Genomic DNA, 19066 nt, shown 5'->3' on the forward strand with positions numbered 1-19066 from the left:
GTGGCTGAAATTTATGTGCCTGTAGCATTTACTGAACGACGTCGTCTCCAACGTCTCGTCAATCTGTGCCTGCAAATCTGGAGCGAGACTACTGGCCCCTTCCTCCTACATTATAAAAAAAGTATTTATTTATCAATTAATTTATTGCGAACAAGAAAAGCAACCAACTCAGGCAAGCTGTAGCCAAAAAAATCAGCTGCCCAACCTTGTTCATTTTGTACCTGTATGGTTTATCATCAAACATAAGTTAAATAAATTTAGTTAAAAACATTTTGAGAACTAAAAAGGTTGCCGAATGTTTGCTTGTTCAGACAATTATAATGGGACAAGACGTTTGAATTGAGTGTCTTAACCAAATGTGTCTCTAAGTGCTCAATCTGTGAGAGAGAGAGAGAGAGAGAGAGAGAGAAAATTGGTGATACCTGCAGCAGCTTCAAAGCCCTCTCGAGCATCTCACAGCCTCCAATGTAATCAGGCGGATTAAATGCCATAGCATCCCTGGAAATGTCAACATAGGCAAGTGCCATCGCCAAGACAACATCTTGCTTGAAAGACTTGGGAAGTCTCTCTCTCAACAGACTCTCTCCAATTCTAAGCACTACCTCCGTCTCCCCAGCTTCTTGCAACACAAGCAATGCTCCAGGAACCTTGAAAATTTCACACAAATTTGTTGTCATTACCTCAATCAAACAAGATCTGGCATAAGAGAATTGAAGGCATGCAATTAATTACCTTGTCCCAAGGAACTTCAGTGAGGATTGTATCGGCATGGTCATCAGCGAGGCCTTGATTGTATTCTCTTCTAGAGCTAGCATTAGCTAGGGTTTCACAAGCAGCTTGAAGAATCTGTCTACGGCTGATCAAAGCATCAGGGCTAAACCCGTACTGAGGTGGTTTAGAAATCCTAGCTTCATAAGCCCTCCTTATTCCATCTCCCAAGAAATGAGTCTCCGCTCCCAACGCCTGTTTAATAATAATGATTTATTATTATTATTATTATTATTAATCACATTCATTAACTCGTTGGTTAATTGACAGACCAACACTGACCTGATAGAAGTCGATGGGGATGGATACGTGGCGGTTGGTGGGAGTAGGAGGGGGAGGGGTGAGAGTGACGGTGGTGTTTGAGGATGAGGAGAGAGAGGAATTGTCGGCGGTGGTGAATTGGAAGTCGGCGAGGAGGCGGTGGGCCCATTTGCTGGCGGAGGAGACGGTGGTGGTGTTCAATTTGGAAATGGAGGGTCTTTTACTACTAGTACGAGGCTGAGGCGCTGGAACGAGCAGTGGACTTCGAAGACCAAAATCAATGTGTCCCAAGGCTTGCATTTGCATCTTTTCTGTTGTGCCGCGCTTCAACAAACCCTCACTAATCTGACAGATTCTTTCACTCTTGACTCCACCAAAGTGTTAATGATTATGTGCCGTGGATTTCTTTTCGAAATTTTGTTTGATTCCAATTATTTGGCACTTAGATTGCTTTTTCAGACTTCATTTTAATTCATGCATTACTTTTACTTGGATGATTTCCTTCATACATTCTTTTATTAAAAGTTTTGCCAACGTCTCAAAGCTCCGTTGTAGTCTAGTCGGTTAGGATATTCGGCTCTCACCCGAAAGACCCGGGTTCGATTCCCGGCAACGGAAGGTTTTTTCTAATCTTTGGGTCTTTCTCTTTGACTTCACTTTCTGGGCTTCTATTTAACATTTGGGCCTTCCATTTATCTCTACAGAATTGGGCTTCTCTAGCCTTTCCTCCTTTGTCTTTCATTTACTTTCACCATCCGCAATGGTTCCAACGGAAAGAAGATGCAACATTATTATACTAACCAACCATACAAGTTGGGTTTGCTTGTGTGCTATGAATTGAATTTGAAGTAGTGTGATCTGCCAAGGTTGTTTGGAAATATCGATTCAGTACAATCTTGAAAATTATTCTAGTTAATTACATGAATTGCTTCAAACTTAAAATATTCAATCAAACTAACTACAACCCATGGGCCTAATTTTACCCCAAATTTGAATAACATGGTCTTGCTGATCACACAATTAACAATGAGTTAGACCCCTTAAAAAAAAAAAACAATGTCTTTGATAATCAATGTGGCAGTAGTGGTAGTAGTAGTAGTAGTAGTAGTAGTAGTAGTAGTAGTAGTAATAATAATAATAATAAAGCTTAAATGAATTTTAGCATTATTATACTAGTTGGCTGTGTTGGTGTTACAATTAATCTTAGCAGACTTGTGCCATAAATGTTGACAATATAATATACACATTATGAGAAACGGAAAAAGAATGATAAAAACTAAAGATAAGAATCATGTCCTTGCAACTTTTTCTTACACAATGATGGCTCCATGACAACCCACTAGCTAAAAAGGCTGATTGTTGAGATTAACTCAACAATTAGTAGGAAAGCTGCTTAGCTGATGGGTTTCTCAGTAAATGTTTGAAGCTCCTGGAATTGAATGTTGGTTGGTTCTTAATTGGTGAATGTTGTTGATTCTCTAAATTTGCGTTCTTCTTTAGTTCTTAACCAACGAAGCTACTGCGTACTTATCAGCAAATTTAAAAGTGTTTTTTACAAAGGCACAAAGAAGTAGAGGTTTAAAAGAAAACCATTGCTGTTGCTAGTAAATAATTAAGAAATCATTAACAAAATTAATAACCCATACATGCAATGCAATGTTTGTCACCGTGAAGAAGCCGCACAACCCAATATGTCCATATTATCTTTAAAGGAGGAGCCCAGACGGGCTGTTATAAACTTCAAACATCCCAACTTAATTTGATGATTATAACGTCTAAAATTTTTATCAAATAATACCCCTCACAAATTCCACGTTCAAAAAGTTGTAAAACAGTACATACATTCTTTGTCAACTTCGTAACTTCCTATTTGGCACTTGGGTTAATCCAATAGATTGATCCCTGGAAAGCTCGTGACCTTGCATGCTGTGATAGGTAGCAGCAGGCTATGAGCATTGAAAATTCGAAATTCAATTCATTTATTTCCTGCTCAAAAGAAAGACATGTCACTAAATTTTTATTGTAGTCATGTAAGATGTAACCCTGCAAGAGATGACTTCATATTTATCTATATGTATGTATATATATGTGTACATCAAGCAGCAGTGGCCTGACCCAACCCAATGTGACTACTGACTATGAGGGTGACAAATATGAAAGAGAACCCCCCTCTCCTCGTGATAAGATATCACAAGACTTAATGATTCTTCCCCCATAAGAACTTGAAAAAAGTGCAACAACGAAAAGATCCAAAAAAAAAAAAAAAATGATACGTATACAACGCAACAAAGCCCCTTGATAAAGAGAAAGAAAGAAAGTCCATGCACCTTTGGGGGAAGTGAGCAGGCACGACGAATAGGAAACAAAAAGCAGCCCCAAATAATAATAAATAAAAAAGAAAACATATCACAGTTGAATTGAAAAGAAATAGAAAAGAAAAAAAAAAGGGGGAAAGAGAGAGAGAGAAGCACAAGCACAAGCACAAACACAAACACAAACTTCTGGCGCAGCAAATGGCATCGTTTGTGTCAAGCACTGTCTTGCTACTAACATACGCTCCTCCTCAAACCCCACAACCACAGCTTCTTCTTCTTCTTCTTCTTCTCTCTTAACAACAATCAACAAGCCATTCGTTTGCCCATTCTCTTCTTCAAACACTCATGGCCGCAACATCAACAGCAACGGCTATTTTTCTCTTCGTCACACTAACCCACTTTGCCTTCGGTGAACAAAACGCAGTCGTCTTGTCAGAAATACAAGCCTTAACCTCCTTTAAACTACACCTGAAGGACCCTCTTGGTGCACTCGACGGCTGGGACTCTTCCACGCCGTCAGCGCCCTGTGACTGGCGTGGCATTGTGTGTTACAACAACCGAGTCCGCGAGCTCCGGTTGCCTCGCCTGCAACTCGCTGGTCGACTCACTGACCAACTCGCCGACTTACACGAGCTTCGCAAATTAAGTCTCCACTCTAACCACCTCAATGGCTCTATACCTGCTTCTCTTCATCAATGCTCACTCTTGCGCGCTGTTTACTTGCAGTACAATTCATTCTCCGGTCATCTCCCACTCTCCATTTTTAATCTCACAAACCTACTAGTCCTCAACGTAGCACATAATCTCCTCTCAGGAAAAATATCCGCAGATATTTCGCCATCCCTCCGATATCTTGATTTATCCTCAAATGCATTTACAGGTGAAATACCCGGGAATTTCTCGTCAAAATCTCAGCTTCAGCTTATTAATTTATCATACAATTCATTTTCCGGTGAGGTTCCGGCGAGTGTTGGTCAACTTCAAGAGCTTGGGTACCTGTGGCTGGATTCTAATCACTTGTACGGAACTTTACCTTCAGCTATATCAAACTGTTCTTCGCTTGTGCATTTAAGCGCTGAAGATAACGTGCTCAAGGGTTTGATTCCCGGTACTATTGGCAGAATTTCAACGCTTCAAGTTCTATCTTTGTCGAGAAATGAGCTCACGGGTTTGGTCCCTGTAAGTGTTCTGTGTAATCTTTGGGGTAATATCTCTTCTCTGAGGATTGTTCAGTTGGGGTTTAATGCCTTCACGGGTGTCGTTAAGCCGCCTAATGGGAGGTGTGTTAGTGTTTTGGAGGTTTTGGACCTTCAAAATAATCGCATACGCGCCGTGTTCCCATCGTGGTTGACTAATGTTACTAGTCTTAGAGTTATGGATCTTTCTGGAAACTTCTTTTCTGGGAATTTACCTGCTGCTGTTGGGAGTCTTGATAAACTAGAGGTGTTACGAGTGGCCAATAATTCGTTATCTGGGTTAGTTCCCGATGAGATTGCGAAATGCAGTTTGTTGCAGATGTTTGATCTCGAAGGGAATCGGTTTTCAGGTCAAGTTCCTGCCTTTTTGGGCGGAATTAGGGGCTTAAAGATTGTATCTTTGGGAAGGAATATGTTTTCGGGGCTGATTCCGTTGAGTTTTGGGAATCTTTCTCAGCTGGAGACATTGAATTTGAGTGAAAATGATATAAGAGGGAATATACCAGAAGAGATCACGAGGTTGAGTAATTTGACTACTTTGAACCTCAGTTATAACAAATTTGGGGGGAAGGTTCCTTATGATGTAGGGAACTTGAAGGGTTTGCTGGTTCTTAATTTGAGTGCTTGTGGGTTTTCAGGAAAGATTCCGGGGAGTATTGGGAGTTTGATGAGGCTGACTACTTTGGATTTGAGTAACCAAAATTTGTCTGGTGAGTTGCCTATTGAGCTCTTTGGGTTGCCAAGTTTACAAGTTGTTAGCCTTGAAGAGAACAACTTATCTGGTGATGTTCCTGAAGGTTTTAGCAGTTTAGTCGGTCTACAGTACCTCAACCTCAGTGATAATGCCTTTACTGGTGATATTCCAGCAACTTACGGATTTCTTCGGTCATTGGTTTTTCTCTCTTTGTCACACAATCAAATTTCTGGTATGATCCCAGCAGAGCTTGGTGCCTGTTCTGCTCTAGAAGTCCTTCAGCTTCGTTCAAATCATTTTACAGGCAATGTTCCAGTTGATATCTCACATTTATCTCGTATAAAGAAGCTTGATTTGGGTCAGAATAAATTATCTGGTGAAATCCCAAAGGAGATCTCAAAATGTTCTTCTCTGGTTTCTTTGACATTGGATATGAATAGTCTATCAGGCCGCATACCAGAATCATTCTCAAAGTTATCAAACTTAACAACATTGAATCTTTCAACAAATAGGTTGAGTGGAGCTATTCCTGCTGATCTTGCACTCATATCAAGCTTAAGATACTTAAATTTATCAAGGAATAACCTTGAAGGTGAGATTCCAAAAATGCTTAGTTCTCGATTCAATGATCCTTCCATATTTGCTATGAATCGTGAACTGTGTGGAAAGCCATTGGATAGAGAATGTGCAAATGTGAGAAAGAGAAAAAGGAAGAGGCTGATAATACTGATTTGTGTGTCTGCGGCTGGAGCTTGTCTTTTGGCATTGTGCTGTTGTGGCTATATTTATAGCCTCTTACGCTGGCGTCAGACGCTTAGAGCTTGGGCAACTGGAGAGAAGAAGCCAAGCCCTTCTCGTGGTAGCTCAGGAGCTGAAAGGGGACGTGGAAGCGGAGAAAATGGAGGTCCAAAACTGGTTATGTTCAACAACAAGATAACGTATGTAGAGACACTGGAAGCAACAAGACAATTTGACGAGGAAAATGTGTTAAGCAGAGGAAGATATGGTCTTATATTCAAGGCTTCCTATCAAGATGGAATGGTGCTCTCAATCCGGCGGCTTCGTGATGGAACCATTGATGAAAACACATTCCGGAAGGAAGCTGAAGCACTAGGCAAGGTGAAGCATCGAAACCTAACAGTTTTACGTGGCTACTATGCAGGACCACCAGATGTAAGGCTGCTCGTTTATGACTACATGCCTAATGGAAACTTAGCAACTCTTCTTCAAGAAGCTTCTCATCAAGATGGACATGTGCTAAATTGGCCAATGCGTCACCTCATTTCACTTGGCCTTGCCCGCGGACTATCTTTCTTGCATTCGCTTGATATGGTTCATGGTGATATCAAGCCACAAAATGTCCTTTTTGATGCTGATTTTGAAGCTCATTTATCAGAATTTGGGCTAGACCGATTAGCCATAGCAACCCCAGCTGAGGCCTCATCATCTACCACTCCAATTGGTTCATTAGGCTATGTATCACCTGAGGCAGCATCAACCGGTCAGCCAACAAAAGAAGCGGATGTGTACAGCTTTGGGATTGTATTGTTAGAGATACTAACAGGGAGGAAACCAGTAATGTTTACACAAGATGAAGATATAGTTAAATGGGTGAAGAAGCAATTGCAAAGAGGTCAAATTTCAGAATTGTTAGAGCCCGGCTTGCTTGAGTTAGACCCTGAGTCATCCGAGTGGGAAGAATTCTTGTTAGGTGTTAAAGTGGGGCTTCTTTGCACAGCTCCTGATCCACTCGATAGACCATCAATGGCAGATATTGTTTTCATGCTTGAAGGTTGCAGGGTAGGGCCAGATATGCCATCTTCAGCTGACCCCACGTCCCTCCCTTCTCCAATGTGACATTTTTTCAACTGTAATTTCAGTACAAAATTTCTTCGGTAAAGAAGTCATTCTTGGAGATTTAGATTATTATCATTTTCTAGATAAGAAATGTGTTGTATCAATGTTATTCCTTTTTATTATTACTAGTTTTGGTTCTTTATTTGCTCTTTGTTCCTCCTTTTTTCCCCCCACAATATGTATACCTTCTTTGACCCAATGGCGACGTTGGAGAAGCTGAGTGGTACGACTACCACTGCACCATCCATCAAATAAAATATATCAGTCATCCCAGCTGCTTCAAGCGGGGGTTGGGGGTGATGGGCCGTAAGCCCATTCCCGCCAAAAAAAAACGTATAATGTAAAGCCACGTGGCGAATAGTGAGGGGAAGAGAAAGTAGCCGTTAATGTGAGTAGCTGAATTTGGAAGTGTCTTTATCGGAAAAAGAGAGATGGCGTCAGCTGCAGTCTGGAAATTTAAAGACAGAAAAAGCAAGGAGAGCCTAGATTCTTTAGAGTCCTTTTGCCACGTAGGATTAATAGTATTGACCAGCACGTGGCCCCTGGCTTGCTCCTGTTGTGAAGCAATAATTTGGTGGCACGGAAGTTGTATGGTTTTGGGTCCCATTTCCATGAGCCATCCATCGTTTTAAATTCTGCAGTAATTGCAGGTGATAAATTTGGCAGTGTTGAACTGTTGATCAGTTGATGTGTCTTGTGACTGGCGGAGTTCAGACCCAAACCCAAAATTCAATCGGGGTCATGACAATGGACAAGCAACGGTGATTTCGGAATCTTCAATGGGTCATTATCAATTTTTTAACTTTAAGATATTACTTTACCTTTGCCCCACTGCTACCTCTACCAACATTAAGACTAGCCCAGTGGTGGTAACCCACCAACCTATACCGTCATTTCATATAATTGGAGAAGTAGACTTATGAATCAAAATTTGACAATCTCCGAATTTTACTATCAAGTACATGTAAATAAAATCTTTATGTGTGTGTGCGCGTGTAAAAACACACCCCAATTTTTCTCATGCCAGTCGCCTACGAGCTCCAATTTAAGGCCCCATCTACCAAGTAGGTATGACATCAACCAGTTATGAATGATTTCTTTACTCTCATCCTATTCTATTTCCACAAATCCGCCAATAGAAGGCAGCAAGACCGATCTTATCGATACTCCAACTAAAAAAGGGAGGGAGAGAATTTACTAGCTGAAAACGTAACATTCTTTCATTCAGTATCAGCAAAGAATGTTCTATTGATGAAAGAAATGGTAATCTAACTCATAAATCAATGTAATTTATATTATACAAAAATTGGGGAGGCAAATTCACAACATACAAGTTACTAGGCTGATGAAAGACCTTCAGGTAAAGATTCATGATCAGGGTCAGGTGAAAGAAACCTCCGGCAAGCATAGAACATGGCTGCATGGAAACCACTTGGGTTGTCTATGAACACGAAGTGCCCACCCTGCATATTTTGTTATGAGAAGAATTTTGATTATAGATGGATAGACATATTGATGGATGGATAAAGAGACATGATGGAGATATAAACCTGTGGGACCCTAATAATTTCACAAGGGACTTTCATATGCTTGCGAGCTTCCTGTGCACCTTGATAGTTCATCCAATCTTCGAAGCCATATATAAAAGTTGTTGGCACTTTCCACTCTGGGGCACTGTCAAGAAAGAAAAGAGCTGCTTTATGTTAACCAGCTCTTACAAACTCAACAAAGTCTGACAAAGGAAATGTGATTCCAAACCAATCAATCAACTCTACTAGCACATTGTTGTACTGTTGAATATCAGTTTTAGATGGTATCAGTATCCATAGGATAGCAGTTGGGAAGAGCTTCTTAATTCTAAAATACATTCCAGGCAAGACTAGTAATGTACTTAAGCTTCAAAGAAGTCTTTTGCATGGTGAATTCAAGAAGGTAGTCTTCAACCCATAGTATAATAAACAAGCGAAAACCAATGGGACCATCCTTATTGAGAAAATGAGGTGAGTCTCATATGAAATGCACAGACCACTAACTGAAACAACAATATTGAACAGAAGCATTACAACAAGTTTGTAGAAAGTTAGAAATCTCACATTGAAACAAATTTCCAGTTACACCCATTGCTGGACCAAATTGGCTTTGGGCATAAATAATAGCCCTTCTCATTCTCTTCCTACCCACTCCTATCACCAGTCAGATACTTATGCAATCCCTTGCCCATTTATAGGAATATATAACCACAATACCATAATATTTTACAGATATAAACCAATTAATTATGCATTTCACATATGCAACCTACACACTACAACAATAATAAACTAAAGCACTAAATGATTGAGGATTCGCAAACAAAAAAGCAATGAGTAATTATGTATGAAGATACTATCAAACTATATAATTTAGAAATATGTGTAGCATATGATATGATAGCAAGCAGGGCAATTTGATAACTAATAACTTTTAAGAGAAAATTTTAAGATTGAGTTGGATCATCAAACCTGTGTAGAAGGGGCATTCGAGCAAATGCTCCAAAAGAAAATATGTATTTCAAGCACAGCTCCCCACTTGCTTTGGCAGCTAAAGTATGATACACATAGTCTTTCAAGAGAGAAAACACATCAGCTATCTACTAATCAAATGCGCTGCATGCAATCTATAAATCTTACTAACCTGTCAGCAAACTGGACTCCTCTGTGGTCAATACACTTCCAGATGAATATGCACCAAATCTAGCATTTGTGTACTTACGAACCAGGTCTGGACCCCAAGGACCTAAACCTCTGCATTAAGAATCATCCAATATGACAAAACTCAAAGCAATCATATAATGAGTGTGTTATATATGATAAATGATAGAAGATTTATAATGCAGACAATGAGATAAGGATTTATTTAAAAAGTAAAAAAGAGGATGAAATTTCATCAATCATCCACTCTAAATAGCAGCTGATATCCAACAAAAAACTTCTACTTGAGGATGCATGAGATAGTTTATTGGAATAAAAGCTATTTAAAAGGATAAGTAACTTGACCCCATTGCACATTCAGAGGCTGTGCCAATAAAAGCACAGAAAACTGGAAAGGACATGGGTAAACAAAACTACATGTAGGAAATGATAATCTGAAACAGAAAGAAAAGGGAGAGATGAGCCACACTAATGTTTTAGCACACAACCACAACAAAATTTTCAATTAAGTGCAAGAGATAAGATAAACACGCTCAAAAACAAGCAAGTATACCTGATAATTTTCTGTGGAGTAAAATTAGATTCCCACAAGTGGTTCAAAATTGCTCCTTTCCATGTTGCCCTGAACTTGGTAATCCACTCAGATTTGGCATCTGATTGAGCTGAAAATCCAGCAGGTCCAACTAAAATCAAGTGCTGGACATGCTCGGGATGCTGTGACATAAATAAAATTTGACATCAGAAGATAAAATGTTGTCACATATTACTCTTAATATCCAACTATCAACATCGAAAAACAATCACCTTGAGAGCATATTTAGCGGCAACATACCCTCCAAGAGAATGCCCAAGTAAAATGAAGTTGCTGAGGTTTTTGGCTTTGCGCCATTCCTCAAAGGAATCAATAAACCATGCTTCAGTTTCTGCATTATCAATATAACAGATTATATTGTAGTACTTTAGGTAGCAAACTAACTCATGATAATTAAGGCAGTAGAAAGAGATGGAAAAGAAACAACCCAGAGAGTACACGTCTAACCTTCTGTGCTTTTGCACGTAAAGTCAGGCCTGCTTGATCCACCGCAACTGCAAAAGTAGTTGAAAAGGGACACTATGAGCATATAAAAGTTCTATCTAAACTTAAAGAACCCAACAGTAAGAAGCATTCCACTAGAGAATGCTTCTTCAACGGTGCATGAAAGGTTTATATGACCAAAAAGACTTGCAGTATGGGTGGAAAGAAACTATTTAAAATATAAGAAGCTTATAATGAGTCCAACTAGGGACTACCAAGTATTAAATAATAATAGTTCAGCATCCCTAACACGTGCAATTAACCATACTCAAAGGCAACCATGGAGGAACATTCCCATCAGCAAGGTTCTTAGTCAAAAATCCATGAAAATGTAGAGAAATATTGATTTTAGAAAAAGCAAATCAAGCATTTACTAAATTTATTGACCCCCACAATTTATGAGCACAAGTAAACAATCAAATGATGAAATTCAAGAATTTTTAAGAACAAAGGCTGGAAGCAAATTACAAAATTACACAGGTAATACAAAATTAATCAAGCATGAAGCAAATTCAAAAGAAACAGAGCTTACCCAAGTTGATCAACAGCAATGACTCTGAAACGACTAGCAAGAGCATCAAAATTGCGAAAGAAGAAGCCCTGGGATGCTCCATATCCATGAACCATTATAAGAGTGGGAGAATCCTCTTTGCTATCAAAAGTAACCGTGTTGATGAACCTTGGTTCATCGCTTGAAGAACGAAACCACCTGATTTTCGACCCAGGTGGACTTGAACCTATATTAACTTGTTCTTGAACATATGGAGTCCTAAAATGCAAAAATAATTAACAATCATCGATTAACAAGACTAAACAATTGACAAAGATGTTAAGCTGGAGAGAATAAAAATAATTTTTTTTTTAATTTTTAAAAAGGAACTTTGTCTATCTTAATCTTACTTTTGTGTCAAGGGTTTCAAGAGAGAGAAGAATTACTTTTTTTTTCGAAAGGGAGAGAAGAATTACTTGATTATAGAGAGGAGGCGCTTTTCGGCGGCAATGATGTGATTGTTAGAAGTGGGAATCCAACGGAGGACGGACGGCCAGGACCATCTCGATTTTGCAGTCGTAGATGATGATGGTGTTGATGTGGCAGCAGCAGAGGATCTTAGCTCGCTCTTGCTAATTTCTTCTGCCATTTTCGGAATTGAGCTGGACCCCCGCAGATTCATACAATTTGGGTAACGATTGCTGAGCAGGAACAGTGCCGGTGAATCAATTATCGATAATTATGTCGGAACACAACTAGCCACAAACACCCCGTTATTTATACTTGCTTACCAATACGAACATACATATATATTACGCGACAGAAAAGGAACGGTTAATTTAAATCGGTTGGGGACACGTGTTACGTTTGAGAGGGCGAGTGGGCTTCGATTGTTGACTGCTAAGAAACTTCTCAAAAAAGAAAGAGCTTTAGAAGAGGAAAATTGGCGGGGGGTTCTGGTGAGGGCACGCATGACGCAACAAAATCAATAAATCGGCGGCGACATTGGGGATATTTTGGTAAATAGGGGCAGAGATATATTACGTTTGCCGTGACGTACGTGCAGAGTCAAGAGAGTACAACAGCCAGAGCAGCCATTCTTTAGCTTGAACCTCAAGATTTTCATCAAATTTGAGATGTGGTCCACACGTCCGAAAATTATGGTTATAGCTAAGTTAGAGTTCTAAGTTAGAGTTCACTTACAGTATAGTAGGAATTTTAATCGCACACATAAAGTGATAAATAATAAAAAATTTATAATTTATTTATTTATTATTTATCACTTTTCGCATGTAGTTAAGATTCGTATTTCATCGTAAGTAAACTCCAACATAACCGAACTCAAAAATTATTTATCGTAGATTTATCTCCTCATAATTTCTAATTCTCCTTTGAGCCTATAGTATAGTCTTTCTTTTTATATAGGAGAAGATAATTATTCTTCTCCTATGGATGTACTTTCACTGATAAATTGAGCATAGTTGAAATATCTTAGGTCTTAATCTCTACAGTGTGATATTGTGATGTCACTGTTTAAACAATAAGAATATTTACCAAACAAATATTAACTTGATTTTGAGTCATTTGATGATGTTTTTAACTTTTAAAATAATCATTACTAATTTCATTGTACAAATAATAAAAAAATGAAGAGAATTAGTTAAGTATTTTAAAATTTTTATTTTTATAAATTTAAAAACAATTATATAGTTTTATAAATATTATTGTTAAAATATTGTAATAATTTATTGACCAAATGGACATAATATCAAATGAAAATGTACATAATCTTTTTCATTGTGAATTATAATTTATTGTTTGCTTTGCCAACTCAAAATAATTAGTAACTGAAAATATTCTTTTTTCTTTCACAAATTTTTAATATGCTATCTAAAAATAATGAATAATAGAAAATTCAACTACAATTTCCATCAAATAAAACCAATACGTTGTATAATGAAACTATGTTAGCAAAAATTATGATAAGAATGGTGTCTATAAATTCAATAATTTTTTTTTCTCCCTCATTGAAGAAGGATAATTTTTGGAATATTATTTTAGCTTTTCATGCAGTTAGAGCTCAAAATTCTTTTCTTTGAGCCTTGCGTCCAACTCCAGCCTCCGGGAGGCTGAGAATTACTCATGTTGTGACATAATTTTCGCATGCCTAAGGAGCTTAAGACTTTAAAATTTAACTAGGATTTGTAAATATGCCTAGGAAATTTACGATTTTGTAAATCTGCCTAGCGAACTTATTACTTCGAATCTTCCTAAAAAATTAAGGATTTATAAATCTATCTAAGCATCTTGGTCTTTGAAATCTTGCCCGAAGAATTCAGGTCCTTAATTATGCATAAGGAACTTAGTAGATCATTTGTTTAGGATTTTAGACTTTCATTGCCTAAGACTAAGAGATTACAGGGTTTAATATCTTATTGCCTTGAGAAATTTTCAGGGTTTTGCAGTTTTATTGCGTGAAAAGTTGCATGACTTGAAAATTTATTTCCTGACGTGTTTTAGGGCTTCTTTATCTTACATCTACATATTTCCTAGGGCTCTTTACCTAGGCAAATTTGTTGGTATATGAGAATAACATGCATTTTCTGTCTGAGAGTTTTTTCGGGACTTAATTTGCCTGACGTGTTTTTAGAGTTTTTGGTATGAAGTTCATTTTTCTTTTCGTAAGATTTAATTTTAGGTTTTTGAAAACAAAAGAGCTTCGAAGACCTTTTTCTGAACCATTTTATGTTGTTGTTGTTGTTATTTTGATAAAAGAAGATGAAGCGATGCAGTTTCAAGAAAGTCAAAGCTCTATTACTAGCTTGGCCAACGTGTATTCATCACTTTTAGATGCGAATTTCATCACATTTTTTATAGCTTGAGACATAGGAATTTAATCTGTTGTTGGGCTCACTGTCGTCACTGCATTTGATTCTTGAAATCTTGAGGATGCAACGAATAGGTGCATCCTACTTCTGTTGAAGATTTCAAATTTTGCTTCATAGCTTCAAGTCTACAAATGGATGTCGGATGCTGCATTTGCACCTAGGTTGGCTGATCATGGATTGTTGGCTAAATTGACGCCCCAAATTTGTCTTTTGCTTTGTAAGCGGCTGAATCTATGAATTTTGGTTCCTGAATTCAAAATCACTCGCCAAGTATATAAACTTAGTATTCGAAATCCTTTAATCTTGATGTCTTTTTTTTTTTTTTTTGGGGGGGGGGGGGGGGGGGGGAGAATATAATCTCTTGGTTTTCAAATTGTCAATGACCCTAGGGGCTAATCTCAGCTCGTTTGTTTCGTCGATTTCGCTAGCTAAAGCAAGCCTATTTTTGCTTTGAAGACATGCCGTGGTTGCATCAAATTTCTCGGAGGGATTTTTCAGCATTGCTTTCCATTCCTGCATTTTCCGCAGACGATTATCTTCAACTTGTGAGTCTTCTCAGAAAAGAATAAGTAAATAAATAAATAAATTCGCGCGTCTTCACAATTGGGCATCACTTTGTTGCTTTGGATTCATCAGGTCATTTATGCATTTTTTTTCCCCCAAAATTGTTGGTCAAATTCATATCCTCTGTACTAAGAGACATTAATTTGTTACCTCTTGCTTTTGAACGATTTGCATGCATATTGATCTTCAATTGAAGTGAGAGTCACCCGAGGCAAGCAGCTTGTGGTTTTTTGGTGGTGAGTCTGTTTAAGGCTTTCTACTTCTTGCCTTCTAATGTTCACAAATTTGAAGAATCTAAAATTGGCTTGCTTTATTTCTTCTCAAGAGTTTTGGATTGTGACGGTAGATGTTGTAACTCGATAAGTCCTGACATGAGTTGAGTTCAAATTATCCTCTAACCTGCTCTGCAGAAGATCCATAGTACTTTTAATGAAAAATTTATGGTGCGTTTGAGATTGAAGTTTGGCAGCTGTAACTTTTAAATTACAGCACTAAAATATTTAGTAAACACTAACTGCTATAACTTAGAAGTTATTTTAATATAATTTTTCACTTGTATAATTAAAAATCTATTATATCTTTAATAATTTTATCAAAATTATTATTTAAAATTTATATTTACTACATATTATTAATTTTTATTTTATAATCATATTTTTTTTTTCACAGCAGCTATAGCTTAAAAGCTATATCACTTCAATTCCAAACATACCCTTAGAATGTTTTGGTCTTGGTGCCACAACAACTTGGTCATCAGATGTTTTTGCCGTTTTGAAAAAAAAATTATCATCGAAACTTGATTATTTGTTGTCCGTTATGTTTTCAGCTTCGTTCAGAAATACTTTTTTGGTAAAATGACAGCAGAAGCTTGTTTGATGATGGTAGTTTCATGTAAACTTTATTTTTCTTCTTGTGTCTGATATTATTATGTACAGGTTCTTGCATCAGATCGTGGATTCTATGTTGCAGGAAATCAGTTGTGTCAAATATGATTTTGCCTCTGCAACTCAGTCATAAACACTTCCCTTTTGAGTCTTATCTTCAATTATCTGAGTGAATTGCTAGTGCAAATGCTGAGATAATCTTTCGTAACTTGTAACTTTTAATTGAAGAAGTTGCTTTAATTTTTCCTTAGCTTCATAATAGATTCATAAATGTTGGAACTCTTTTAATGGTTTCAATATGCAATACGCCAATTTTCGTACTTTATTTGCTTGTTGCCTCGCTTTAACCCTAAGCACCTGGTGTGTTCTATTTAGAGTCATATTGTGCTGTGAAGGGAGAATCTCCGCTAACGAGGCTTTACTGGTCTAACTTGTCTTAGAGCGAAGACTTATAGCTTTGTAACTTTGGTCAAGTTCCAATTGGAAGAATGGAAGTGGACTCTGTTGTTCTTCGCAGTTGTAGCAAGTTTCAAAGTTGATATGATGATGAGTTTGATACGATGATACTTTAACCTCGTACGAAGCTATATTTGTGAAATTTGGGATGCGTTTGAGATTGAGGTGCTGTAGCTGTTGGAAAAAAAAAATTATAACCATGAAATAAAAATTAATAATATATAATAAATATAAATTTTAAATAATAATTTTAATAAAATTATTAAAGATATAATATATTTTACATTAAACAAGTGAAAAATCATATCAACATAATTTTCAAGTTACAGCAGCAAGTGTTTACCAAACACTTTAATACTATAGCTTAAACTCAACCTCAATCCCAAACGCACCCTTAATCTAGTATAGCATTTGTTCTTTGTTCATGGGAAAAGTATGATCAGAACTTATTTCCGATTGAAGGGAGGTCTTCTTGAGATGAAAATTCAGAGAGGGTTTCTTGAGATGAGATTTCTAACTCTCAGCAAAAACTGTTGATGTCTTGATATAATCTCGTTTTTAAGGATGAGTGAAATGCAGAGAGATACAGAGAAGTCTGAATTCTTCGAACAAGAAGTTGAACAAGAGTAGAAGCCTTCTTTCTCTTGTCTTGCCTCTCCCCCTTTGGCTTCTTCTTTGAGTTCTATTCATACACAAATATGTGCGGCGTTGGATAATTTACCAATCTTTGGCGCAAGGCGGAACTGAATATCAGGGTTTCTGCTCTACAATTTTAATTTAAATATTATCTATAAGTCTTCCAATCTTCCAAATAATAGGCTTAATTATTAATATAAACCTCCCAATACAAATATTATAAATCACTGCTTACATTTTGTCACCACAACTCGTTTTTTAGCCTGGACTGCCAAACAGAAAACAGATTCTGACTTATTGACCCACAACACAATTTTGGCTTTACAAAACTGGAGATCAAGTAAAGAGAGTCTCAGAAAACATTACAAGCGATTATTAGGGTATCAACAACCTATAAATGGATCCCAAAAAATACAGCATTTTAACATTAAACTAAACAATGACAGCATGACTTTATTAATGGGAGAAACTAATTCCTAATTCTACATTCTCCATACCATTAAAAATCGAATCAATCTGGTTGAACAATCACACCACAGACAATAATTTTTTAAGTCGAAAAAGAAAAACACTACCCAACGCAGACTACCACCTCCCGTCACATGCAATATGAACTGAATTCTTCTTAATGGAACACAACAGGCCAAATAACCACCAAGCAAAGCATCCTCTTCTAGTCTGCTCTTGACTGACCAGCACGAGAAGAAAGAATGATACCAACAATAAGTCCATAAAGTGCCAGCGCTTCGGCAAAGATCAGAATGAGGATCATCCCAACGAAAAGCTTCGGCTGTTGAGCATTGGCTCTGCACATTACAATTTCAATTCAAAAGGAAGAACTTTGCAAAATCTACAACATTTACTAGCCATTTTTGTAAGAGGAAATGCAAGTGTCATAAAAAGAAACTTAAACAAACAAACAATTAAAATGCAACGAAGCTGACCGCATCAAGTTCAAAGTCCTCAAAGAAAGGTGCTAATAATGATTTTTATGTTGAAGGGGGTCAAATTAGATAGCATGAAGTATCTTCAAAGACGAATGGATCTGATAGCACATGATGGCAAGCCAATGGTGACTAGTGACAAGTCCTAACAAGAATAACGCCACTTGTCCTAAATTGATCCCAAAATTTTCACCTACAAAATAACATGGCATTCATCACGTGAATAGTGCAGTGACAGATTATCTTAATCGTGAACAAGAGTTCACTTGATAAATCCTGATAAATCCCACATCACATACCACACGGAAATTTGAGATCAAATTTGGGAAGAGTAAGCACAGCAAACAGTAAAGCACTATCTACATGAACAAAGCACAAGATTTGGATAAGCCAGCAAATGTTTATCAGCACAGCATGTGTTTTTTCCTTTTTTTTTTTTAAAAAAAAAAAAGAGTACAAATCAATTCAATTTATACTGTTCCTAAAACATCAAGTTATACAAAAATCATCCCAGAATGAAGCTCAAAAGTCAAAATAATAATTGAGATTTGAGAAAGCAAATTGAAAATAAAAGAACCAAAATAATTTTAAAAGAAAATACCTGACACCAGCATCACCGACGATCCCAATTGCCATACCAGCGGAGAGACCAGCAAGGCCACAAGCGAGGCCAGAAGAGAGATGCGCGTAGCCATCGAAAAGGTAATAAGATTTGGCCTTAGGGTTAATTCCGGTACTAATAATAACAGCAATAATCAAACCGTAAATACCCAAAACTCCCGCCATAACAACGGGCACGATCGATTTCATCACAAGCTCCGGCCTCATCACTCCCATCGACGCCACACCGACGCCACTCTTCGCCGTTCCGTACGCAGCTCCCATACCTGCAATACAACAAAACAAAACCCCAGATCCAAAATTAATTCTGGGAAATTAACAACTAAGAATCAAATATTAAATTTGATTGATTGATTGATCCAATATATGAGTTTTTTTTAAATCAATTAATTACAGGAAAAGACTAGGGCGGCAGCGGCGCCGAGAAAGCCGAAGAATGGAGCGGTTTCATCGCCACTGAATAATGTTGAAGACATCTTGGGAGATGCGGACTGGATCTGAGACTTGAGCGTGTGTTTTGTTTTCGTTATTTGTTCCGTGCTCTTTCTCTCAAGAGGAGACTAATGACTTCTAAAAATTAATTACCCCTCGACTCTTTTCCGTATCGAGATTAAGGAAGAAAGCAATCAACTTCAACTTGTAATCGTGCAATCAGATTGTACTTGGGCTTCCTCTTGGGCTTTTTTTTCACTTTCTAAGGGGTTGACTGAACGGCGCTGTCATTCGT

The 19066-nt window shown here is 37.5% G+C and overlaps 4 protein-coding genes and 1 non-coding gene across 5 annotated transcripts in view; 2 read left to right on the forward strand and 3 right to left on the reverse strand.

The window, feature by feature from the left end:
• The window catches only part of LOC18040325 (protein ACCUMULATION AND REPLICATION OF CHLOROPLASTS 6, chloroplastic), a 5465-nt gene extending 3951 nt beyond the window's left edge, over nt 1–1514 (reverse strand). Inside the window, exons 1-4 of the mRNA XM_006435043.2 lie at nt 1051–1514; nt 733–963; nt 423–647; nt 13–105 (exon numbers count right to left, since the gene is read on the reverse strand). Of these exons, the coding sequence (XP_006435106.2) occupies nt 13–105; nt 423–647; nt 733–963; nt 1051–1335 (834 nt within the window). The 5' untranslated portion in view covers nt 1336–1514. The remainder of the gene's footprint in view (nt 1–12; nt 106–422; nt 648–732; nt 964–1050) is intronic.
• Nucleotides 1515–1574: 60 nt separating this feature from the next.
• TRNAE-CUC lies at nt 1575–1647 on the forward strand. The gene has a single exon. It is a non-coding gene; the product is annotated as a tRNA-Glu (tRNA).
• A 1855-nt stretch (nt 1648–3502) lies between these two features.
• On the forward strand, nt 3503–7144 carry LOC18040326 (probable LRR receptor-like serine/threonine-protein kinase At4g36180). The gene has a single exon (XM_006435044.2). The coding sequence runs from the start codon at nt 3690–3692 to the stop codon at nt 7089–7091; it is 3402 nt and encodes a 1133-aa protein (XP_006435107.1). The 5' UTR covers nt 3503–3689; the 3' UTR covers nt 7092–7144.
• Nucleotides 7145–8264: 1120 nt separating this feature from the next.
• LOC18040327 (1-acylglycerol-3-phosphate O-acyltransferase) lies at nt 8265–12334 on the reverse strand. The gene is made up of 9 exons (XM_006435050.2): nt 11823–12334; nt 11389–11625; nt 10821–10867; nt 10586–10704; nt 10335–10495; nt 9765–9874; nt 9593–9692; nt 8642–8765; nt 8265–8554 (listed from the first exon to the last, which is right to left on the reverse strand). Exons 1-9 carry the CDS (start codon nt 12026–12028, stop codon nt 8429–8431), a joined length of 1230 nt encoding a protein of 409 aa, XP_006435113.1. The 5' UTR covers nt 12029–12334; the 3' UTR covers nt 8265–8428.
• Nucleotides 12335–17028: 4694 nt separating this feature from the next.
• Nucleotides 17029–18952, reverse strand: LOC18040206 (V-type proton ATPase 16 kDa proteolipid subunit). The gene is made up of 3 exons (XM_006435056.2): nt 18734–18952; nt 18320–18605; nt 17029–17580 (listed from the first exon to the last, which is right to left on the reverse strand). The coding sequence occupies exons 1-3, from the start codon at nt 18813–18815 to the stop codon at nt 17448–17450; spliced, it is 501 nt and encodes a 166-aa protein (XP_006435119.1). The 5' UTR covers nt 18816–18952; the 3' UTR covers nt 17029–17447.
• Nucleotides 18953–19066: the final 114 nt, after the last annotated feature.

This window comes from Citrus clementina, unplaced genomic scaffold (assembly GCF_000493195.1).
Source record: "Citrus clementina cultivar Clemenules unplaced genomic scaffold, Citrus_clementina_v1.0 scaffold_5, whole genome shotgun sequence".
Taxonomy (NCBI): domain Eukaryota; kingdom Viridiplantae; phylum Streptophyta; class Magnoliopsida; order Sapindales; family Rutaceae; genus Citrus; species Citrus x clementina.